General features: G+C 47.5%; 1 protein-coding gene across 2 annotated transcripts in view; it reads left to right on the forward strand.

The window, feature by feature from the left end:
- COL4A2 (collagen type IV alpha 2 chain) overlaps positions 1-24,718 on the forward strand; it is a 176,592-nt gene that overhangs the window by 106,214 nt on the left and 45,660 nt on the right. For both annotated transcript variants that reach the window (XM_033843344.2, XM_073795406.1), the window contains exons 5-16: positions 8,027-8,161; positions 8,250-8,294; positions 11,425-11,541; positions 13,383-13,454; positions 13,808-13,843; positions 13,952-14,014; positions 15,850-15,885; positions 18,338-18,379; positions 20,558-20,653; positions 22,353-22,388; positions 22,965-23,015; positions 24,146-24,190. In XM_033843344.2, the coding sequence (XP_033699235.1) occupies positions 8,027-8,161; positions 8,250-8,294; positions 11,425-11,541; positions 13,383-13,454; positions 13,808-13,843; positions 13,952-14,014; positions 15,850-15,885; positions 18,338-18,379; positions 20,558-20,653; positions 22,353-22,388; positions 22,965-23,015; positions 24,146-24,190 (774 nt within the window). The remainder of the gene's footprint in view (positions 1-8,026; positions 8,162-8,249; positions 8,295-11,424; positions 11,542-13,382; positions 13,455-13,807; positions 13,844-13,951; positions 14,015-15,849; positions 15,886-18,337; positions 18,380-20,557; positions 20,654-22,352; positions 22,389-22,964; positions 23,016-24,145; positions 24,191-24,718) is intronic.

Genomic DNA, 24,718 nt, shown 5'->3' on the forward strand with positions numbered 1-24,718 from the left:
CTGGTTTGGTCCTGACCCACTCCCACCCCTGCCGTCCTGTGGGCTGTGGGGAGGACGGTCCTAATTCCTGCCAGGGTCCCACAGGATCCAGCTTCCACACAAGGAAAGGTCCGTCTTGGTTTCTTCCGGTTTCTTCATTTCACAGGCAGACATTTTTCAGAAGCACCTTGCTAGATGTTTTTAATACGTCATTTTACAAGCATCCTCTCTTCTTCCACTTCTAAATAATACCTAGTTTATAAATTCACTTGTAAGAATGTACTAGAAGGAAGGACTTGGTCCTATGCAACCTGCCTGTGAACTGCAGAGGTGATCTTCTTAATCTTGGCCTCCATAAGACCCCTTTTCTGTTGTTTGTTTGTTTTTAAGTCAAGTTTCTTGAGGTATAATTTACGTACAATTCCGTGAATATTGGCAAATGTGTCTGGCCATGTAACGACCACCAACGTCATGATATAAAACAGGTCCACGACCCCAGAGTTTCCTTGTGCCCTCTGTAGTCTGTCCTCTCCCTCCGCCCCCAGGCCTGGCACTCAATTCTCTGCTCTCTGTCTCTAGAGTGTCCCCTAGGTGGGATCATAGCACAGTATCGCATAAACAGGGCGAACAGAACACGGCCTTTGTGTCTGGATCCTCCACTGAGTGCAGTGCCTTGGAGATCCATCCTCACCGTCATGCACAGAGGATGGCTGTGGTGCTAAGTAGTATTCCATTTCCTGAATGGACCGTGGTTTGTTTATCCACTGATGGAGACTCAGGTTGTTTCCACTTTTCAGCTGAAATAAGTTGAACCACTAGGAACCGTTGCCTAAAGTTCTTCTAGTAAGTGTGTGTTTGGCTTTAGCCGCTCGGGTCTGCGTCCCCAGCAGTGATGAGACTTCGGCTTCTCCGCATCCTTCGCAGCACTGGGCGTTGCCAGTTTTCTCTGGGTGGGTGTGTCAGCCCTTCCAGCAGCCGCGGCTACACCTTCTTCTGGATTTAATTTGCCTTTCCCTAATGACCGATGGTGTTTAACCCCGTTCAGGTGCCTGTTTTCCATCTGTATCTCTTCTGTGTTGAAGGGTCTGTTCAGATCTTTTACGCATTTTTTCAGTCAGGTTGTTCTTTTCTTTATTATTGATTTCTGGGCACTCTTTCTATATTCTGTGTATGTGTCTTGTGACTGTTTCCCTCTCAGCGTGTGGCCTGCTTTCTATTTTAAACGGTATCTTTTGAGGATCAAATGTTTCAATCTTATCAACTTTTTGTCTCTTATGGCTTGCGATTTTCACGTCTTATCAAAGCAACCTTCGCCTGATCCAGTCGCAAAAATTCTTCCCTGTGCTTTTCTTCTAGAAGTATTACAGTCTTCGCGCTTACATTTAGGTCTGCATTCCATTTTGACTGATAAATGTTTGTCTCTGGAGCCAGGTGAGGGTCAAGGATTGTTTCTTTACATATGGATGTTGTTTCCCTTATATCAACACTCGCCCTACAATCTGTGTCAGATAATTTCGGAGAGCAGGACAGCAGGATTCCCAGGAGGCCATATAATTCTTATTGAGGAATAAGTGAACTCTTTTATCTGGAGTAGCACCCAGGGCAGAGTCCTGATGTTTTGTTATATATTAGTAAGAAGCGAAGGGAAAAGGTGGCAGAGTTAGCGTCAGCTCTGTCTGTTTTCCCTGGAGTAGGCAGTTGGCCCTATTTACTGATAGTTATTATATGTGTAATATACAGTTCAATACTAACCTTCACATTATCTTTAGCTTGGAAGAGGGCGTAACTTCACTCTGCCAGGCGATCAGAAATTGCTCACAAATGCTAACGATTATCCCTAAGAAAGATGACTAATTCTAAAATTTAGACGAACAAATTATTTTCCTGAATCCTAAAAAAAAGGTCCTTTCAGCCCTTTGGGCCATTTGATAAGTTCTCAGATGTGTGTGCACAGCTCACGGAATGAGCTGGGACTTGGTCTGGAATCCCCTGAAGGTCACAGAGAGCCACAGCATTGGAAGGAAGGGCCGGGAGGGGAGGGGCCGCCAGGGGATGGAGAGGATGTGGGTGTCTGGAGGAGCGCCCAGAGCCCATAAAAGGCGAGACAGGAAGAGTACACTTAGGAAGGAGAAGGGATTTCCTACTATTCAGATGTTGGCCAGGAAGGCATGAAAAGCTTATTCTTATTCTACCAGGAAAATACTGTACCGTAGATTAAAAGTCCTGATGTGCAGTGAAGCAGGATTGATCCTTGGAAACGTTTCTCTTTGTCGTTCCCTTTTTTACTCCCTTTCCCAGTGCGGGTGTTAAGGCTAGTAAGCTGGATGGCAGCGGGTACCTCCTTGGGGTTTTCTGCACGTGAGGTGTGATTTCTCGGGGCCTTGATTGGTGATATCCATCTTCTGCCTTTATTTTTGACGCTGAAGCTGCAGAGGTCTTCAGCCTGTGCACAGATCTATTTTGCCCCTTTTCTCAGAAGTGAAAATTCCAAGTTCATGAAAGCTTAGTGTCTCGGGACTTGAAGTGCATTCCCTCCACAGTAGCGGTATTTAAGCAATGTGCGCTCAAGCCCGGACTCATACTCTCAGCCCGTCCAGCCTCCAGCTTCCAAAACGAACCCTGGACGTCCCACGCATCCTCCAGGAGTGATGTCCAAAAGGGAGAGGCGCGTGTGCACCCCTCCATCCTAACAGTGACCAAAGTTGGTTCCTTCTTGCCATTGCACTGAAGCATGAGACCAAAAAAACTTTGTTAGAAATAGTCTTCAACAAACATAACTATTAGATTTTTCTCTGCCCAGCTCAGGAAGCCCGACCTCTCTTCTGAGATGCAACCTCACGCTTAAGAGAGTTTTCTTATGAAGACATACCTGCCTCCTTCCATGAAAACTTCAGGAGGGGAAGGAGGGTGGGGGCGTGCAGGGATTTTCAGACTTCACTGTGCAAAGAATCCGCCTGGTATCGTGGTCAGTGCTGCCCCGGGAGGGCTGGGTGGCCCTGAGAATCTACATCTCCCGCAAGTTTCCAGGTGGCGCTGATGCAGCTCATGGACCTCGACTCGAGCAGCAAGGGTGGCGTGGAAGGTGGACTCCACCCCTGCCGAGACCTAAATGCATCAGTCATCCCTGACCCTAACCCTCCAGACCCCGCTTGTCTCCCCTCTCAAGCGAGGGCGATACCTACCTGATACACTTGTCCTGGGGGTAAAAATGAGAGAAACCATTTTTTGAACCCTTTCGTAGCGCTTCATCCCAGAAGATACAGGAGTACAGGATCCTCCCATTATCCCGTTTCCTAGGAAGTGACACATCTATATGAATCAAGTTCTCTGTGAGCGGGGGGCAGAGCCCATGGGCTTACAGCTCCTTTCCAAATGTCTGCTGGCTTTTGAGAAGTATTTTGTGGAAATACTTTTGTCAAGTATATTGCAGGAATTTTAGGAGCTTTAGAAATTTATGCAAAGACAGTTAAGCTACAGTCCTATTCCTTCTGGGGTTAATTTTTATTTTTAACATCACTTATTACAAAAAGAAAGGAAGAGATGGAAATAACTTTTCCGATCAGGACTTTTCGTCTGAGGCTGGAAGTTGATAAGGGTGATGATTAGTACAGAGGAAAATCCCTTTTGTTACTCATCATTCCAGCTGCTCTTTGCAAACACCCTAGATGCCCTGGTGGGCAGGATATCCTAGGGGAAATCTCATCCCTGATGACCAAAGCATGCATACCAGGGTCCTCAGACCTTGACAGAAGGGCCCTTTTAGTCCCAGCAACGCAGGATTTGCACTGAGAGCAAGACTGAGGGACCAGTCCTGGAAGATGAGGGAATAATTCAGATTCCCTCCAGGCTCTTCCCGGCTTTTCCCTAGAGCCGCAGCTAGAGGGGATTTTGTGAAATAGTTCATCTGTCAGAAGCTCAAGATGAGCTCTTCAGAATGAGGCCATTTTCACACCCTCTAGGCTATATATATTTTTAATGGAAAATAACAAGTGTTGGTGGGAATGTAGGGAAATTTAGGACCCTCACACATTGCAGGTGGGAATGTACAACGGGGCAGCCGCTGTAGAAAACAGCCTGGCACTCTCTCCCTCAGACAGTTAAACAAAGTTACCGTGTGATCCAGCCATTCCACTCCTAAGTATAGACCCAAAAGAGCTGAAAGCAGGTGTGAGTATAGAAAGCAGATAGTGGTGTGTGCACGTTCATAGCAGCACCGTCCGCAACTAACGAACTGGTTTCTCCACACGGTGGAATCTTATTCTGCCATAAACGTGGATAAAGTACCGACACATGCTACGACATGGATAAACCTCAAAAACATAATGTTAAGAAGCCAGACACAGAAGGTCATATATCACACATATGATTCCATTCATATGCAATATCCGGAATGGGTAAATCCCATAGAAACCGAAAGCAGATGGTGGTTACCAGAGGCTGGAGGTTAGGGGGATGAGAAGGATGGTAGTGGGTATGGGATTTCCTTTGGGGTGATGAAAGTATTTTGGAGCTAGATAGAGGTGACAGAGAGAGGACATTGTGAATATACCTGAAGCCACTTTAAAATGGGTAGTTTTGTGGTATGGGAATTTCACCTCCATAAAAAGAAAAAAGTGAGAGCGTGTTCCAGAAAAGGAAAGGCTAGAGTTTTATTCCCAAAGTCAGACTTCCCATCCGAGAAACAAAAGTTAAAGAGAAGTTTACTGACAATGGGAGGAAAATGAGACCATGATGTCATTAGTCACTCTCCCCATCAAAGGGAATCAGGAAAGGTTAATGAACTCGAGACAAGGTGAGGCTTTTCCTCACTAAGACGCACGTATCCCATTTGGGTTAATGGGAGACGGTCCCTCTAGTTGGCGCTAGACAGTCACCCCCTGGAAGAGATGTAGATTATGGGCAATAAAAATGACGGTACTAATGAGGAACATTTTATCCCCCAAAGGTTGCTCCCTGTAAGCACGAACCAGCTAGGGGCCTCCGATGGTTAGGGGAATTCTGAGGCGTAGAGGCCTGGTCTGCAGTCACAGACAAAACAGAAATGAGCACAGCTGAGGAAGAGCCATAAAATCTGAATCAGGGCTTCCCTGGTGGCGCAGTGGTTGAGAGTCCGCCTGCCGATGCGGGGGACGCGGGTTCGTGTCCCGGCCCGGGAAGATCCCACATGCTGCGGAGCGGCTGGGCCCGTGAGCCATGGCCGCTGGGCCTGCGCATCCGGAGCCTGTGCTCCGCGACAGGAGAGGCCACAACAGCGAGAGGCCCGCGTACCGCAAAAAAAAAAAAGCATGTTTGTCCCCAAACTTCCAACAAATGTATCATGCCAAGACCTTAGAAAAGGATGAGCCTGGGATGTCATGTGTCCGAGGTCAGGGCTACCCGTCTTGTACCACAATCCTCCTAACCACTTTTTTCACATTCTCCAAAGATTCAAATACGCTGGCTTTGCCGTGACACACGATGCGTGTGGTCAGGCTACCCCAGGGGAGCATCTGCTGGTTTCTGCACAGACTGGCCTCTCTGGAACTCGTGCGGGGAGAGCAGAGAATCTACCATCCCTAAAACGCTGACCTGGCCCTGAGGGAGCCCCGATCTCCCCTTTGAGGAGGCCGGGGGCCCAAGCTTCAGGGCAGGTCTAAGCCATCTAGCGGGATCTTAACCTCCATCTGTATCCTCCACCCCGAAGACACCTCTTTACTGCTCCCTTCATGCCTGGGGTCCAACATCTAAAGGGAGGGGCAGCAGGGTCTCCCCACGCGCTTCCCTCCGATTCTGTCTGTGACATGAAGGCCGCACCTCGTGCCGCATCTGACGTTACTCCCTGTCAGTGGTGTGTGATGTTAAGCACAGATTATAAACATTCTGCAAAGACAGACAAACGTCTTAGCTGCACAGTTTATATAAGAAAGGTTCTTTACAGGCAATGAAAGAGAAGACTAGAAATACCGACTCAGAAGCCCCTTAATCTAAAGGCAAGACCAGAATTTGAAGTGTGAGAGCAGATGGGCCTGGCAGAGAAGGGCTCTGTGATGAATAAACAGCGCCCACGCGTTTAAGGAGGAGTCAAGCCGGAGTCAGTTGGTTGGGGATTTTTTTTAAATTGGGGCTAACCTGGGAGGTTCATTAAAATATAACAGTATTGCGTTAGCACAGGAGATTTTTATGGTCGTGAAACTGTTCTTTATGATACTGTTATGTTGGATACACACCATTCTACTGTCATCAAAACCCATGAAATGTACAATACAGAAGTTGTACCCGATTACAATCTTGGACTTCAGTGAATAACATATTGGTTCATCAGTTGTGATCAATTTACCACACGAATGCAAGTTGTCAATAATAGAGGAAACTGTGAGGGAGTGGGGGGCAGTTGGAGGAGCAGAGGGGTATTTGGGAACTCTGCAGTGTCTGCTTAATTTTTCTGTAAACCTAAAACTGCTCTAAAAAAATAAAGTCAATTAACAAAAAATATTCATATAGAACTAATGCATAAATTAGTTCCAATAATAAGTGAGCTAGATCCCCCTTTTTAATCTTTGTATTTTGATTGTGGCAAAACACGCGTCACATAAAATTTACCATCTTAATCATTTTTGTACAGTTTGATGGCATTAAGCGTGTTCACATTTTGTGCAAACATTATCACCATCGTCTCCAGAACTTTTCATCTTTCAAAACTGAAACTCTGTCCCGATAAAACTCTAACTGCCCTTTCCCCTCCCCCAGCCCCTAGTCGCCTGTACTGTACTTTCTTCTCTATGAATGTGACTCCTCTAGGGACCTCATGTTGGTGGAATCAGACAGGATTTGTCCCTTTGTGGCTCATTTCACTCGGTGTAATGTCCTCAGGGTTCATCCGTGTTGTAGCCTGTGTCAGAATTTCCCTCCTTTTTTTTTTGTTTTTTTTTTTTTTGCGATACGCGGGCCTCTCACTGTTGTGGCCTCTCCCGTTGCGGAGCACAGGCTCCGGACACGCAGGCTCAGCGGCCATGGCTCATGGGCCCAGCCGCTCTGCGGCATGTGGGATCCTCCTAGACCGGGGCACGAACCCACATCCCCTGTATCGGCAGGCGGACTCCCAACCACTGCGCCTCCAGGGAAGCCCTCCCTCCTTTTTAAAGGGAATGATGGTCCATTGTGTGGATAGAGCACATTGTGTTTGTCCATCATCCGTCAGTGGATACTGTGCTTCCACCTTTTGGCAATTGTGGGAAATGCTGCAGTGAACATGGGTGTAGAGAGATCTGTTCAAGTCTTTGCTGTCGATTCTTTTGAGTGTTATCCCAGAAGCGGAATTGCTGGGTCACAAGGTAATCCTGTTTAATTTTTTGAGGAACCACCCTGCTCTTTTCCACAATGACCACACCACTTACATTCCCGCCAACAGAGCACAAGGGTTCCAATTTCTCCATATCCTGGCCAACATGTAATTTTGTCTTTTCTTTTTTTAGAATAATAGCCACCCTGATGGATACGGACGTACATTTTATATATTTCAGAAACCTTTTCTTTTTCTCTCTGTGCGTGCATGCACGCACACTGTGTGTGTGTGTGTGTGTGTGTGTGTGTGTGTGTGTGTGTGAACAGAAGGAGAGATTCTCTAATCACATAAACATTCAGGGACCACTTTGATAGCTGGATGCCAGCTCCATGTCCGTACCTATTGGATGCATTATACTGAGATGGAGAGAAAATCTTAGAAATTTGATTGGCACTCTCTTTCATACTGAAAGGACTTTTTTTTTAAAGCCAAGTAAGTTTATTCTTTCATCCCAACCCAGTATTAGCATTTCACCATAACATCGCTGTAGTAATTTAGGATCATTTTTCCCTCACACTTAATGTTTTTCCCTTTGAACTCTATGGTTTCTCTGTTAGCCAGGAATCGCTTTGTGGTTCTTGTGGCAGAAGGTGGTGGTTTACATGTAATGTTCTCTGAAGATTATAGCTCTTCAAGAATGAAGAGCATAGCTTTGAAAGCAACATGGTTGAAAATGCTCGTGCACGGTTATGAATTGTGGAAACTGAACGTGTGTTGTTTCTACAGGGCCAGCCAGGGCCAGTGGGCCCACAGGGATACACCGGGCCCCCCGGCTTACAAGGGTTCCCAGGACTGCAAGGCCGCAAAGGTGACAAGGGTGATAGGGGGGCTCCCGGCATCACAGGACCGAAGGGAGACGTGGTACGTACAGTAACTGTTGGTATTTCTCTCGCTGTTTGAAGGGTGGAGGCGTCTTGGCCATCGTTAAGTCTGTTTGCCTTCTTTACAGGGAGCCAGAGGCGTTTCTGGATTTCCTGGTGCCGACGGAATTCCCGTAAGTTTTTCATAAGATTAGAATTTTAAAACACTGTACACGTGCAAAACAATACGTTTATGACTTACAGACACATGTCTCGCTGGTCCCCCTTTCTTGTTTATAACAAAAAACTTATGGGGCTACATGTGCGTATTTTTTTCTCGTGGAATCCAGTCAAATATTGGACAGATTGTTTGCTTTGTAAACGTCCTTCTGGACTTGGCTTCAGAATTGAGGCTACTTTGCTAAAACTGGACACTGTCTTGTAGTAAAAAGCTGCAGTGTTGCACAGACGTGCTTTAAAAAGCCAGTCTGAACATTTTGTTTGAACTCCAGAACCACCTGAATAGAAAGCAGTCCAGCCAAGAGCGGGGCTGTCCTGAAGCTCGTGCTTGGTAGTTACCGCACATAAATGAGAAGACGGAAGGCATGCTTTGTCCATGAGAAAATCTCAAAACGCAATCAAATGTGTTTTTCTAACCTAGTTTACTTTACTTCTTGTGGCATAAGAAAATAAACAAAGCAGCCTGACTCACAGCCTTCTTCACGGGACCCAGGAGCAGATTTCCCAGGGCCGGCTTCCTGCAGATCCCAGCCTCCGGGATAAATGTGTTTATCGCACTTTTAGACCTGCCCCATCCCTCTAACCGCTGAAGTTTAAGGACATCTGCCGCTGGAACTTCACACACACGCAGATGTCTGCGCCCTTACCCTACACACATGTTGTCTATCACCGTGCCTGTACACTTATGTGTGCGCTCACACACACACACACACACACACACACAGAGGGAGAGAATCCTCAACCCCCCAGGCTACACAAGTGGGCCTGCTCCATCGCAGGAGAAAAGGGAGAGGGCACGAGCGGACAGCAGTCACAGGGGATTCCTGCTTTTCCTTCAGATCTTTAGCTCCACCTTCAAGGAGGCTTTTGCAGCAGAAGGCAGAGCGAAGGAAAGGAAGCCACACTTGCCAAGACGTGAGACCTACATGGCTGGTGATCCTCTGTGTCACCTCAGTGAGGCCTCGAACAGACACATCAGTGACAACACACAGCTGTGAGCAAATCAGGAAATAACTCTCACATGAGTCAGAATCTTGAGAAATTGACAGAGTTGAAGAATCCGCAGATTTCAAGGGTTAAACAAATAACAAAAGTATTTCCCTACCAACTGCCTCAAAGGAAATCGCCCGTTTTTAACCTACTCTTTTGGACTCTTTGGATCATTCCTCAGTGTGGTCTCTTCTGGAAGTAGAAGTCCGAGCTTAGATGGAGTGACATTATGGGAAAATAGTGTAACTGATCTGTATCATGTTTTCATTCGTTTTTCCACTTCATACTCATTTAATATCAGAAGCAAATATTTCGCAAATTAGGGAGGAAATAGTCATCATACGGAGGGGTGATCATGGTGTACAGATAACGGGTCATTTTTACAGAATGTCAGCGCTGCTAAAAACAGTCTCTTTAACTGCCGAAGTCTGATAGATGCTCCACAGTAAGTTAATGTAAATGCCACTTTCGGTACGTAAGCACCTAATGGACGCAGAGTTTGAAAGACCTGACAGTTTTAGCTGTTTAGAAGTCGAATATAGAAAGTGATGTGCAGTAAATCTAAGAATTGTATCATAAATTCTTAGGTCCAGAAATGGACCTAATTAGATGTTGAACACAAGAGGGACATTTAGCTCAACAGAATTGAAATTTTTCTTTGAAGGACAATTTCAAACTAAGACCAGGTTGGCATGCAATTTCAAATGACTTAGATCGATTCTAAGCATGTCAGAAAGACCAACAGCAGACGGATCATTCAGGAGGAGAGTAAGGGACTCAGTGGTACGTTTTAATGAAGGCATCACGGAATCCTAACCATCATGAGGAGAACACCTGCAGAGCTTGATTTCTGAATTTGAAGGTCAGCTTCTAGAGGTCCCTAAAAACGAGGCCTTTATGTCGAAGACCAAAATGCTGCTGGCTCTCCAATACCAGAGAGATTGTATCTCGTGATGTACAGGGACAATCAGGGTTTCTCTGACCCACCAGAGGGTTGACTGAAAAGCCTACTGGATCTCTTATCTGACGGCACCAGTGAAAGCAATGGCTCTGAACATCGGAAGCAAAGAAATGTGCAAACAAAAGAAAAATTCTGTTTCTCTTATTGTATTTCTTAATATCATTCAGGGTACAGGCACTCTGTGTAGGGCTTGTTCGTTTCCTTTGAAACCTTCCAGATTTCTCAAGGTAAACCTAAAAGACAGCCCACTGGCCTCAAAAATCACTCTGGAATATATATTTGGTCTATTGTCAAGAAAACCAAAATTTTAAAGAAATTGTACAATAAGAAATCATATATCTAAACATCTGTCGTGTAAAGAAACAGCAAAACAGGCTCTGGTCTCGTAGTCCATAAACTGTAGATTATTAACCTGACCCCTCCATGTCTCCAGAACCAGATTCACGCGGTTGAGACGCCCAGAGACCTAGCCTGACCCCGAGTTACACGAAAGACACATGTGATCGCATTGCCTTCCTTCCCCCACCCGGCATCCCAGAACACCTGACTTGCTTTCTATTCGTGTTTAAAATTGAAAAAGTCCTGTTCCTGAAGACGACAATAAGTCAATTGACTTATTGAAGAAAGTCAGTAAGGAAATCAGCTCTTCTACCTGCCGCTAAGTCACTGATGAGATCCCTCGGCAGGTGTGACTCTCACCCGTTTAGGACGTGGGTCTGTACAGCTCCATCTAGAATTCGGTTGGGCACAGCTGACCCTTGCTATCCCCGAGCAGCATCTGCTTCTAGAGTGTTTTCTAGAATTTTTCAACCTACCCTTTTCTGTTCCTGCTAAAACAGCCCTCCCTGTCGCCCAAGGAAGCAAAGCAGCAGAAACCCCAAGACGGTTGACATCTTACCAAACCCCGTGGGAAACAGAACTGTGTTGTGCAGGCGCCTCTGCCACTTAGAAGGACACCTGAGTGCCCTTGATGACTTCGTTTTTCATTCATTCATTGGTTCATTTTGAGTCGTCTTGGCGCTTGGATTCATGCCAGGGACATCTCTTCTGAAAAGATTTTAAGCTGTTTCGTCACAGTTACATGAAAACTAGACCCCTGCGGGCTGAGGACTCACTCGCTTCTCTGTTTCCAGGGACATCCTGGCCAGGGCGGGCCCAGAGGACCGCCTGGCTACGACGGCTGCAACGGGACAGTGGGTGACGCAGGCTACCCGGGACCCAGCGGCCCTGGCGGCTTCCTCGGCCCCCGTGTGAGTATGGGAACCGCTTGGGCTATTCCACGGGTTGGCTCTGGAATCTGTGTGGTGGAAATGCGTGAAAGGTCTTGCTTTCAGGAGGCCCTGCAGAGGATGCCTTTGAGAAGTTGTCTTAGCAAAGCTCTCTGAAGAGGGTGAGCTGCCTTCTGCTCCCAGGACAGTGATGGGAGGCGGGAGCACATGCCAGGCCTGCCTTTACACCCCAGGAAGCCGTGGCTCCCCACTCTTGGTTAGCAGTCAGGGTAAAGCACGCCTCCCCTGCTGAGGTTGGCTTGAGGATACCTAGGCGTGCTGTTCCTGCCTTCACATAACTCCGTGTTCCCATTCATTCTTTTTTTTTTTTTTTTTGCGGTACGCGGGCCTCTCACTGCTACGGCCTCTCCCGTTGCGGAGCGCAGGCTCCGGACGCGCAGGCTCAGCGGCCATGGCTCACGGGCCCAGCCGCTCCGCGGCATGTGGGATCTTCCCGGACCGGGGCACGAACCCGTGTCCCCTGCATCGGCAGGCAGACTCCCAACCACTGCGCCACCAGGGAAGCCCACGATTCATTCTTTAAGCATTAGGTAGAAAGTAATGGGTTTGGCTCATGTGGTTCACTCCTGCAGCCTCCTAAGTGTTTCTTCCTTTCCTCCCATGCTCCGATTCAAATAACAGTGAATAACAGTGGAATCGTGGAACTAAAATTTTAAAAAGCTTAAATCTTGACCAAATTCTCTATTAGTCATCATCTTTATTAGATTCTAACATCCTTTGTGACGTGAAAGAACAATGATGTTCTCCGGGATGTACAAGATAGACTTTATTTTTCGTAATGGAAGAACTTCCATATAATGATCTATTTCGTGGCTTCATTTAATTTCTGGGGTCTTTGCAAAGAATCTTGAAATATTTTTCGGCATTCTATTGCTACCTCTTTACCACCAGTATATTGCAAATTCAGGGTTAAACTAACATTTTTTGGCAAAACTTTTTATTTAAAAACAACATTTTTAGGTGAGGGCAGGGCAGCCATAACACCCTTCGTTGCGTTTCGCCGAGGCTGCTGGATTTCTGGTCCCGCTCACACCGCCGCCTTCCACTTCCTCCACTGGCTGCTGGTTTTTCATGTGATTCAACTTTTCCATAAGCTACATTGCATTCTATTCTATTCTACTATCATAGCTTTCATTACCAATAAACATAGCCATCACTTTGAAATATTGATTTTATATGTAGGTGTTAAAACACGTGTATATGTGTATGTGCGTACTCACGCATCATGTATATTTGACACAATTCCATTTTTAAAGGATGACCCAGTATCTCTCCCACAAATGGTGCTTCAGCATGAATGTGTTGATATTTTAGTACATAAATGCCAACGAAGACACAGAATAGTATTTTTACAAAGAAAAGGAACAGGGTGGTAGAGGAAAGGATTTGTTTACTGAAACGTCACGTGAGTTTCTGAAAATAATTTAAATCCTATAAAGTATTTCCATTTTAACTGTAAGAAAGATGCTGTTGGGTAAGAATGAAAGTAAAACTCTCACCCTTGTGGTTAAGGTAGAGATTGGTGTTCAGAATAACCGGAATTGGCCGTGAGAAGAGCTAGACATTGCCTATAAAAGGCAACATGTAGGGGCTTCCCAGGTGGCGCAGTGGTTGAGAGTCCGCCTGCCGATGCAGGGGACATGGGTTCGTGCCCCGGTCTGGGAGGATCCCACGTGCCGCGGAGCGGCGTATCGCCAAAAAAAAAAAAGGCAACACATGATCATCCAAATAACAGTTGTTGCACTGAATGCTAATGGACTGTTTTCTTCGTTTTTCTTCCTATGATCTATGTGCTAATTTAGGGGCCCCAAGGACCCAAAGGGCAGAAAGGCGAGCCCTACGCTCTGTCTAGTGAGGACCGCGACAGATACAGGGTAAGTCGGTAGAGGTGGGGCGTGAGCAAGCACCGCAGCTTAAATTCGCGATTAACAAAGTTCATTTCCAAGTGAACTCTGGAGTGGAGGGATGCAGAGAGGGATGGAATAGCCCAGAATCACAACTGATTTGAAATTCTCTTACTGCCCTCCAGGCTGTTTTCAACCTTACACTAACTGTGGGCACACTCGTCCCCCATTCACAACACCCCAGATATCTGGGTGATTAACATCACCAAGTCCTGAGACGGCAGATACACTTTATATACTTATTTTCAACATTGCAATAAAATGTCTCTAAACCTACAGATGCCTAAAAGCTAAAATTCTAAAAACTATTTCTTCTCATTTAGGGGGAAGCTGGAGTGCCCGGGCTGGTCGGTTTCCAGGTAAGCGTTCTTTTTATTAGAGAAGAGACGAAGCGAAAGTTGAAGAACTCCGGACTCCGTGCCCCAGTCGGCCTCTGCTAACAGCCTTCTCTGGTTGCCTGTCCTTAGGGGCCTCCCGGCCGCCCTGGGCCTGTGGGACAGATGGGTCCGGTTGGAGCTCCAGGAAGAGCAGTAAGTACCAGGCTCGTGTGCTCGCCCTTGAGGTTGTCAAGCATCCTCTAGAGATGCGGCTCCTTCAACTGCAGACGCTGGTGAAAGCCTCACGATACAACCTGATGCTTGTGGTCGCCAAGACCAGACAGGTCGTCCTTTGTACACGTTGCTGACATCAAGGTTGAAGAATGAGAACTGAAAATATGTGGTCATCAGATCACTGCCAACTAGGTCAAATTTTGACCCGGTGCTGGCTGGGCGCCCTTGCAGTCACGCACGAGCTCTCCCAGCACCACACCTGACCAGCTGACGGGGGCCTGTCATCCCTGGTAAAGCAGACCAGAGTCCAATAGGTCGATAAGGAAGAAATGGGCTCTGCTGGACATGGCCATTAGAAGCAGGGCCATCACACCTGGCATGGCCATTAGAGCAGGTGCGCTGCACCCGGGCAGAGCCATCATAATAGGTGAGACATTGGACACCAATTAACAAAGTGGCCCCTGTGCCCCACCTGAGTGGTGGTCTACAGGTGTCCCCTCCTCCTGCAAATCAAATAATAGAGTAAAGTGCGACAGGACACATCCCTGGGTGAAGGAGGGCCTGCTTCGAGGAGGGGAGGGGAGGGAGAAGGAGAGTCCCAGGGCCTGGCCGCCTCAGGCCCTTCCCGCTGCACAAAGGACCAGAAGATGAACTGGTTCCCGCAAGGTGTCTGACTCTCTCCTTCCCCTCACTTTTTGTTAATAAACAAACAGGCCTTAAATTACTCAAAGAGCGCTTTTGACTGCAGGGGAGAGAGCCCTTCTCAGAGGAAACCACTGCTCAAGATCGAGGCAGCTGCGGTGTCAGCTTCTCGACACACACTGAGAAACAGTGGACACGCATGTGTCTGGGAAGATGCGGTCACACCAACAGTCGGGGGTGGGAGCGCTCATTCATTCCCTTCTAATTGTCGATAATAAGATGATAATAATAATTGATCATGTTTCTACAAAGCACAGTTCCCTGGTGTCATGACAGTCATTTTTCCAAGCAGCGCTGTGGCTGTGAGAGATCTGGCCGAAGGGGATGAGATGAGGCTTATGTGACAAGATGCTCTTTGCTCTCCGGCACGCCCAGCTGTCGGCTTACAGCACATGTGCCACAGGGTTTGGGGGTGTCGTGCTTTACGCACACAGTTCAGGGAAGTGTGAAACAGCAGATTGTACCCACTGGGTCCCTAGCCAAGGTGACAGCCTCAGGGTCTTTGTATGAACCATTAAAATCTCCCACAGCCCCCTGCCCTGTCCACTTATTTGTACTTCAACACAAATTGCTCTTCTAAAGCATTTTTAAAACTTGTATCCTAAGTGTGGTATTGACGCTGAATGCTTTGCAGAAAGACATATGGTGATGTTGGCAGGCGGATTCTCAACCCTGCAGAGTGACCTGGATGTCAATTAATTCTGTCTGTGCACGTTTGCTGGCCCACCAGCCGAAAGTGCAGGATGGTGCCCTGTGGGGGACCGCAGAGGAAGCCGGGAGAAGCCGTCTCTGGAGTGACAGGGCCTGAGACCTTGCAAAGGGATCAGAGCAAACATGAGTAGGACAGGGGTCACGTCAAAAGCCTGAACTCAGAAAAGCAAACCAGAAACAGCTGCGTGTGGACAGCCAGCAAATCCTGAGAACTGGGCCTGACCCCCACCCTCTCCCCTCCAGCCCTGCCTCCCCGCCGAGACAAATGTGTTAGAAACCTCTCTATATACTACCCGGTGTTCTAAACATACAGAGAGTGGCTTTCCCAGAGCTTTCCAGCAGATGTTATCTGGGTCCTGGGATAAAGAAAACAGTTTCCAAATTTCTTTGTATTTGTGCAGGGACCCCCTGGACCCCCTGGACCAAAAGGACAGCCAGTAAGTTGGTGGGGGGCGGGATGGTGAGGGAAAGGGGAGGGGGGCCTTACGTGTTTGTGTATGTCCTTCTTGACCACGGAACTACTTGGTTGATAGCTGTACTGTTTATCTCATGATGCGGACCGTCTTGTAGGGTTTTAAGACAATGTTATAAACTCCAGGGTTAAATCCCATGATGCACCTGGATGGTCACATGAAGTCATTAAGTGGATGTATTGAACGGCTTGTTGCTTGCAACTCACATAGCATTCCCGTGGCTACATGAAAGTCCAACTGGTGGTGCATGTTTGATTAGAAACGTAGACTAGAACCAATGAGGGACAGCTCGTGCTTATCCGTGTGGGTTCATTTACAAGAAGGGACGAGATGCCACCAAAGTTGTGTAGGGAGCTGATGGCGCTCTTCTTACCTGGATACAGGTAGGTTGTACCACAGTGTGATGTCCGCTTCTAGGGTTGTGTTTGGTGAGTTTCAAGCCAGGCTCAGGCCCAACGCTATCCTGTTTTCATCAGAGAAAGATGAGTCAGCTGTCTGGAGCACAGCAAAGTAGGTGGCTTGTTGGAACCTGGTGACAGAATTAGGGTTTAGCGTGACCTGGGAAAGGTAGATAAATGCCCAAGACAAACAGTAGGAGGTTGGCGAGGGGAGTATTTGGTCTAAACTCGACGTGAGTCAGAAATACTGGGCTACCATTACGAACTTTTCAGGACCATTCTGTGGCCTGCATGTGGCCAAGGACATCTCCCAGCCTGCCCATTCCCAGGCCTGCCCCACGGAAACCCCATCTCTGTGACCGCCTGGGGACCTTGGCTGTCCCCACCTCACCCCCAGCTCCCATCACCTCTGACACAGCTTCCAGCTGCGGCTGGAGCTCATTAGGGCTGCTGTCCCCACCACCGGGCTCCCCACTGTCCGGCAGCCTGGAGCAGGCTGGGAACGGCCCAGCGCCAAGAGAAGCGGATGTAGGACGCGGCAGCTGAGCCCCAAGGTCGCCTCAGATCCCCACTTGGCTGCAGCACAAACAGCCCTCACCCTCCGCCCGGTCACTTCCTGGTGACTTGGACTCCGGCTCGTGAGGCAGGGGACCTCGGGGTCCCGAGCAAATCGTGTTCTCATCTAGCCTGGCTGCGTTTCTGTGCTTTGATTTCAGCTCCCAGCCAGGTGGGAAAGAAGCAAAGGAAAAGCAAAGATTAATTAAAGGCTTTGTTTTTATTTGCAGAAACTCTCTGGGCATCGGAGGGGGGTGGACAGTGTGGTGCAGAGACAGATCAGATAGCCCCCCCCCACAGAATCCTCTGTCTCAATGGGTAGGGGCCCTGAGAAGGAAGCAGAGCTGCTGGGAATCAGAGAACAGAGGACTGACTTACGGCATCGTGTCCGGTCAGCCCTCCCACGCACGGCAGCTCCATGAATCTGTCAAATACTTACTAGGTCGCCAGCCTAGCTTTGCTTCTTAAGCAAAAAGGAAGATGAAAAGTTTGGCTAAACCCCAAGAACACCATCCCCTAAGATCAGTAAAAGGGTAGGAAATCTTTCTGTGAAATTAGGATTATTTAACCAAAATGAGAAAGTCTGAGGCAGAGGAGAGCATGAATCATCATCTTCAAATGTGGGATCCAAGGCAGGAAATGGCTGCTCTCTGAGTCCAGAGGGGCCAGAACCCAAGGAAACGCTCTGCGACCCTAACCTGTAGAGTCGGTATACGCGGGATTAAGAGTCGGGAGGACCTGGGATCAGATCTGAGCTCCACCATTTGTTCGCTGTGAGGCTTTGGTCCAAGGGTATGACACCTTCCCCATCTGTGATGCCCCAGCTCATCGTGTGGTGCAGAGGATTAAAGGAGAGAGAAGCAGTTAGCAGGGGCCCTGGACTGTCAAAGCCCAGGACCGCAAGTAGGGAATCAATACTAGGCAACTTCCCGGTCTGCAGGATTTGAACAATAAAATATATTTCAAAAAGCAAATGGCACAGTGTTCCCAAGGGTGACAGAATAACTGTTCTTACTCCACTATTTTTCAGGTTTTGCTTAAAGTACAAAATACAAATTTCTTAAAAGCACGGCTGTATTAAAACTATCATTTTTATGAACCGCGGAGTTTTTGTCTCTTAAGTTTAATGTTAGTGAATGCTCAGAAGCCACTGTCTGTAACTGATGCCACTTTCTGTAGCTCCTACAGCATCCCGATTTGCTCCTGTTCACTTTATGTGATATCTGGAATGGACTCAAATGTTTATTACGCAGTTTATATGTGGAAATAGCAAAAGAAAAGACGTTACTTCTCCTTTTGTATCAGTTAGTTCCTGGGAGCTGAAGCCAGACTGTTACGCAAGGATAGTTATCCAGTAATGTTGCAGATACATAGATAATAGGTTTCTTTTTCTAAAAAAAAAAAGTAATTTTATTTCACCGTGATTATTGACTTTAAACTTACAGAAGCCATTTATCTTTCAGGGCAACAGAGGACTTGGTTTTTACGGAGAAAAAGGAGAAAAGGTAAAGGAAACGTAATAGATTGAATTAGGAAATATTGACAGATCATTTTAATGTCTTCGTTTTATGCTCTTATCTTGAGGTGCTCTGCAAGCAGACCGTTTGCAAGGGAAACAATCACTGTAAAGTGTCAGGTTACGAAACAGGCGCCAGTGGTGGTTATGGATCAGTAAGACTGTAGAAGTCCCGGACCTCTGACGCACACGTAACTTCAGCCGTCTTCAGCAGCTAGAAAGTAAAGGCATTTCCCTGTGGTGTCCTCTGACATGGGGCATGCAGAGGAGATTGAGGAAGACAGCAGCAGACAACGTGGGGCCAGCTCAGGCTGGGGGCGTGGCCGGCTCGATGACCAGGGGGCGTGGCCGGCTCGGGCTGGGGGCGTGGCCGGCTCAGGGACCAGGGAGCGTGGCCGGCTCGGGCTGGGCTCAAAGGCAGGAAAGAGGCCACGTGGACTCTTGCAGTTCCCCACGGTGCCAAGGTTCAGAGGCGTCGTGGCCTTTGAGAGGAGCCCCTGAGATCAAGTGTGTGAGAAGCTCAGCTGGGTACCCACAGCCACAAGCAGAGCCTCGCCGCACGCAACCCACTGCATTCACTGCAGAACCTGAGTGCCCACCGCCAAGCGGATTTGTTCCCTTGGCCTCGTTTTTCACTCATTTTCACTTTGCTTCCCATTTTGCTTTTTGACTGAACAGCAGACTCAGTGCAGTCCCGTACTGCTCAGGTGTGACAAGGAAAGACTTTCTTCTTTGTGTGAATTCCATAGGAAAAAATCACAAGAGAAAAACATTGGAAGATCCAAATTCATAAAAATTGAAACTCCTGTATGATGGAATATAAGACAATAGTAAGATAACGAAGAAAGAAGAAAAGTCTGGGAAGAAATCATCGGGCGGAAAGGAGAATAGTCACATTAGATAGAATGAGAATGAAGTTAATGTCTATAATCCACAAATAATAAAATAGTAATAATAACATCAAGGCCCCCATAGGTAAAGGGGAGATGAACAGTGTTAGGTATTTTTTAGCTGTAATATTAGCAGACGTTCAGAATATACTGTGAAGGGCCACTTTCTGCAGCCAATAACATCATCTCAGTTTGCTCCTGTTCACGTTATGTGATATCTAAGCTCAAATCTGTATTATATAGTTTATATGTGAAAATAGCAAAAGAAAAGGCAGTAACTTCCTTTTTGTGTTAATTCCTGGAGGTGAAATCAGCATATTACACAAGGATAGTGGTCCAGTAATGTTACAGATCGAAGGTTTCACCGCCTGTGCATCACATGCAAAAGCGTTTCTTGATAATGATAAAAAAGCTAGTTAAAGCTGTCCTGAGATATTATGTTTATTAAAGATGCTGCTCTTTATTATATAAAAAACCCCTTAACTGGTGAAGTAGTGGTGAAACTGGACTGGTCCTTCATTTCTTAGGCATTTCTTATGTCTTGGTACCAATCTTAGAAAGCAGTAGCATAACACATGGCAAGAAACACCAAGATACTGAGCCTCCAGACCTAGTAATTTCCTTGTATAGAAATTCATCGTAAGTAGATAATTCCACAGAAGCAAATGCAGCCCCAAGTTGTGACCAGCTTGTATGCATAAATTCTAAGTGATTCTTTTTTTTTTCTTTCTTTCTTTCTTTCTTTATTTTTGGCTGTGTTGGGTCTTCGTTGCTGTCCACGGGCTTTCTCTAGTCTCAGCGAGCGGGGGCTACTCTTTGTTGCGGTGTGTGGGTTTCTCATTGCAGTGGCTTCTCTTGTTGCAGTGCACGGGCTCTAGGCATGCGGGCTTCAGTAGTTGTGGCTCGTGGGCTCTAGAGCACAGGCTCAGTAGTTGTGGCGCACGGGCTTAGTTGCTCCGCGGCGTGTGGGATCTTCCCGGACCAGGGCTTGAACCCGTGTCCCCTGCATCGGCAGGAGGATTCTTAACCACTGCGCCACCAGGGAAGTCCCCTCTAAGTGATTCTTCATGCAAGTAGCAATCAAATAATTTTACCTTACGATTATTTTATTCTATATATGATTTTTATCTTATGATTATAACAGTATAAAATTGTTGTACATGTGGTAAGTAATACGCAAAGATAAAAACAGCAGTTTGCGGTGGGATTGTGCTTTTATTCAACCTTGGTCGTGTCTTTTCAATGTAAAGACAGCTGCTTTGCTAAACCATTCACAGGGCGACATGGGACAGCAGGGACCCGGTGGGATTCCACCAGACAACAGTTACGTCGAGAGGCCCAAAAATGACGTGATCCTCCCAGAGCAGTATAAGGTAAAGGGACTTCAGCAAAATTGATGTATTTTCCCAGTTGAACGAAAAACAGGAGGAGAAAAAAAGGTAACTTTCTTTGCTCTCATTCAAACAGTCACATTCAAAGTGGGAAAGCCCTCACCGCCAAATTGGCAAACTATGCATGAAAGCACTGATCACAGTCACACAAGTGTATCAGTACATCACTGTAGATAATAAGGGTGAATTTGAAACAACACGAGAATCCATTTAAAAATCTCAGGTCTGTCCTAAGTCCCTAGTATAGACGTAGTTAGTGGTCGGAGCGCAGCTCAATGCCAGGATGTGGAGCTATCTGAGCAAATGCTGTATTCGGCAAAATAAAACCTACTTTTAGGTAGGTTTTGCCGACGTGGAGCATCACCGTGGGCTTTTTGGATCAAAGTCGGTTTTCTGACTCATAATTTCTGTTCATGTTCTGTTTGATTAAAAGCATACTCTCAGAGTCTAAATAAAAATCAACACCCTTCTCTACCACTCACTCACGCAGACAGACCACTTACCCTTCCTAAGCCTTCAGGTTCCCTTGTGCCTGATAAAGACCGAAGCACTGACCTGCTAGAACACTGACCTCACAGGGCTGCAGAGCGGAGCCCCGGGGGAGACGCACCATAACAGGTCACGGGAACCAAAGTAAAGATCCCCAATGTAGAACATGATTCCTGTCTCTCAAGTATCTGTCAAGGTGGGGCGTGGGTGCTGAGTCACGGGTAGGAGAGTGCAGGCTGGACCCCGGCCATGGTTGAAATCAGTCTGGGCAGCTGCGGCTGTTATGAGCGACGTGACCGTTGACGAAAGTGGCCTGGAGGTGGCTGATGTGAGGCCAGACGGGGCGGTTATGGACCAGTTGAGTTCAGAGCAGGACGTCCCTGGACAACCAGGCAGGAGGGGGGCCTCCACAGAGCCATCAGGGTGGATCCAGGAGGGACTTTGGCTCCTGGGGCTGACCTGACCATCAGCAAGGTAGAGCCTCTGTCCAGTTCCAGGACAGGAGCCCAGGGTGGAGTGAGGCCAGAGCAGATTTGATCCCTCCTGAGATGCTCAAGCGTCTGAATCAGATTTCCTTCATTTTCCACAGCCAGGAGGGGGTAGGTTCTGGGGCTGGGCCCAGCCAGCCTGCAGGGGGTAGGCTTGACCTGCAGGAATCCTGGGTGCTGGCCTAGGACTGATGGGGGAAAGGACCCAACTGGTCACTACATTTCTTTCCCCATTTTAGGCTAAGAGAAGTGGGAAAACTACATCACGTAAAGCTGACATTGCTTTCCAAAGCTTCTCTCGCTCGGGGTTTCAACACATTCCCAATGAGCCTTGTCGTCAGAGGACCCGCCTAATAATCTTTCACTCAAATGAATGTTATGATTAGGAGCTGTCCCCTGGGCGTGCACCCCCTGCCACTGAGGCCACTAAAGGCAAGTCACGGGCAGAAGAGAGACAGCCTTGCAGTCATACCAAAATAACACACAATTTCATCTGTATTGTGAAAATCCAGGAGAAATAGCACGTTTTTCCCCTTGAATGTTGAAAAGCTGCAAAAGTTAGGGGTCATTTGTTGCAATTCATTTATATTCATTATTTACAGTTTTATAAAATACTTTTCACCTCATATCATAAATCCTGATCAATTTTAAATACTACTGTTCTCGAATTAATGAGCATTTCTTGTCTTTCATGTTCTGCGCAGGGTGAAAAAGGAAGTGAGGGGGAACCAGGAAGAAAAGTAAGTCGAGGAATAAAGATGCTTCTTCTCACTTGGTGGTTCCCAAATTCTCGGTGTTCCCATCATAATGATACACTGTGTCTGGGTTGTAACAACCTGCAACTTCTGCTTTCCAATCCATTTGTCTACAGCAAGAAAGTAGGATCATTTTTTATGCTGTTTTCCAGAAAACAGTTTCAGAATGTCTTCATTCCCCGGTCAACGCCAGCTAATCAACGCTTTAACTTTAAATGAATCTAAACCCTTTAAAAGAGAAGAAGCCCCGTGGAGGGGCTGGGTGGGTTTGGTGGTGGCTTCCCTGCTGGGGTCCAGCCGTGTCATCGCCCTGCCCTCCCTGATCTGGGTCATGCCTGCCCCGTATGCCCAGTCCTGCCGGTTGTCACTAGGTGACGATGACAGGTGACATCCTGGGTTGATGGCCATCCAGGCCGACTGCAGACATCCTAGGGCTCCACCGTGTGCGGAGCTGGAGTACACACAAGGGCAGGACGGCCAGTGTCGGGGCACTAAGAATGGACCCCTGAGCAGGCAGAGCGTGAAGTGTGGGCGCCCTCAGGTCTCTCTGTTCTCTCCTAGGGCATTTCCATGAAGGGAGAAGAAGGAATCATGGGCTTTTCAGGAGTGCGGGTAAACCATGCCTTCTACGCCAGCCGTTTGCTTTGTATTGTCTGGTTTTTTAAAAGACTTTATTTTTCTTTAATTTTTTATTGAAGTGTAGTTGAGGTACTGATACAGTGTCATATGTTATAGATCTACAGTATAGTGATGCCCAATTTTCAAAGGTTCCACTCCACTTCGAGTTATTATAAGATATTGGCTAGATTCCCTGTGTTGTACAATGTATCCTTATAGCTTATTTTATACACAGTAGTTCCTACCTCTTAATCCCGTATGCTTAGGACCACAGCAAAGTTGACCCAAAAGTACAGAGACTTTCCATGCACATCCTTTTGCTCTCCGACACAAAGCTTCCCCTGCTGTCAGCGTCCTGCCCCTCGGTGATCTGTCGGCTACGATCATGAGTCCGCATTGACTGACACACCATCGTCACCCACTAACTGCGGTTTTTAATACTGTGCACCTCCGCCTGGGCCGGGGGCAGGAGCAGAACTCAAACACATTTCTTCTCGTAGTAGGCTGAATTGCTCAGTGGTAACAAAAATGTCGGCTGGTTCCAACAAAGAAGTTGACTTCTTGTGGCCCTAAGAGTCCAACAGAAATGTCCCTGGTGGGGTGGAAGGGGTGGGAGTGGGGTGTCTTCTCCCGAGGAAGCTCGGCCACCTGTCGCTCCTGGGCCCGCGGGCAGACGTCCCTCCGTCGGCCAGAGCTCAGTCAGCTGGCCACACCCAGCCCCAGGTGAGCTGGAAACGTGGCAGAGCCAGGAAGAGAGAAAGTGGCCTTGTGGTGACCACTTGGGGGCCACAGCTACTCAGAGGATATGTGTTACAATGTCCAAAAGTAAGAACGAAGGCTCCTGAGAGCAGTGGAGCGCAGGCCTCTTTCCGGCTTTCCTGTTTTTACTGTACCGTTGATGGATTTCTCCAAATTTCTTTACGTGGTGGACAGGATGCGTTCCATGAAAGTGTCCCTAAAATGACCCGTCTCCTCTAGGAGAGAAAAGGGGGCTTCAGATGGTTTTGATACTGGCTTAGCCAAGTAGTTGACTTTAGTCCACGGCGGGCGCCACAACTGTGCCCTCCGGGAAACGTCACTGCATATTCTGAGCTGTTACCACTTCTGTTTTCTGTTCAACCCAGGGTGCCCCTGGCTTCGATGGTGAGAAAGGTTCACCGGGACAGAAGGTAAGTTTGAGACATGAAATGCAATCTGCTCCAGGCCTGAAGCACCTCGCAAAGGTCACATACAAAGACTGGGGCATCCCAGAAGAAAATGTCCCCAGAGAAAACATTTAAAACTTGCCCACGTTTACAGTAGCAGAAATAATGCTTCCTCCCAGATCATTCTCAAAGCGTAAGCGAGCTCATTTACGTTTTCTCTCGTTTGGCAAAAGCCAGCCCTGGGGTCCTCTCCCTCCGAGCCTCCCGTCACCCGGCCCGCACCGGCCACGGCTCCCATGGTTTCCAGCCTGCCCCCTCCTCGGTGTCACCACCAGTGTGTCCTGTAGGAAGGTTGCCAACATGGCGGCCACAGGTCCGCCCACATTTTTTATGTATTGATCTCTCACATTTTGGCCCTTCGCTTACCTTCCGTGGTGACCCAAGTTGTTTTTATCCTGTGTTCTATGGACAGATTTTTGGCCATTTTTGTAGGAAGAAAATGGTAGCTGAGCAATGTCTTATAAATTTGCATCAGGCTTAGAAATTGTCTGA

This window comes from Tursiops truncatus, chromosome 18 (genome assembly GCF_011762595.2).
Source record: "Tursiops truncatus isolate mTurTru1 chromosome 18, mTurTru1.mat.Y, whole genome shotgun sequence".
Classification (NCBI taxonomy): Eukaryota; Metazoa; Chordata; class Mammalia; order Artiodactyla; family Delphinidae; genus Tursiops; species Tursiops truncatus.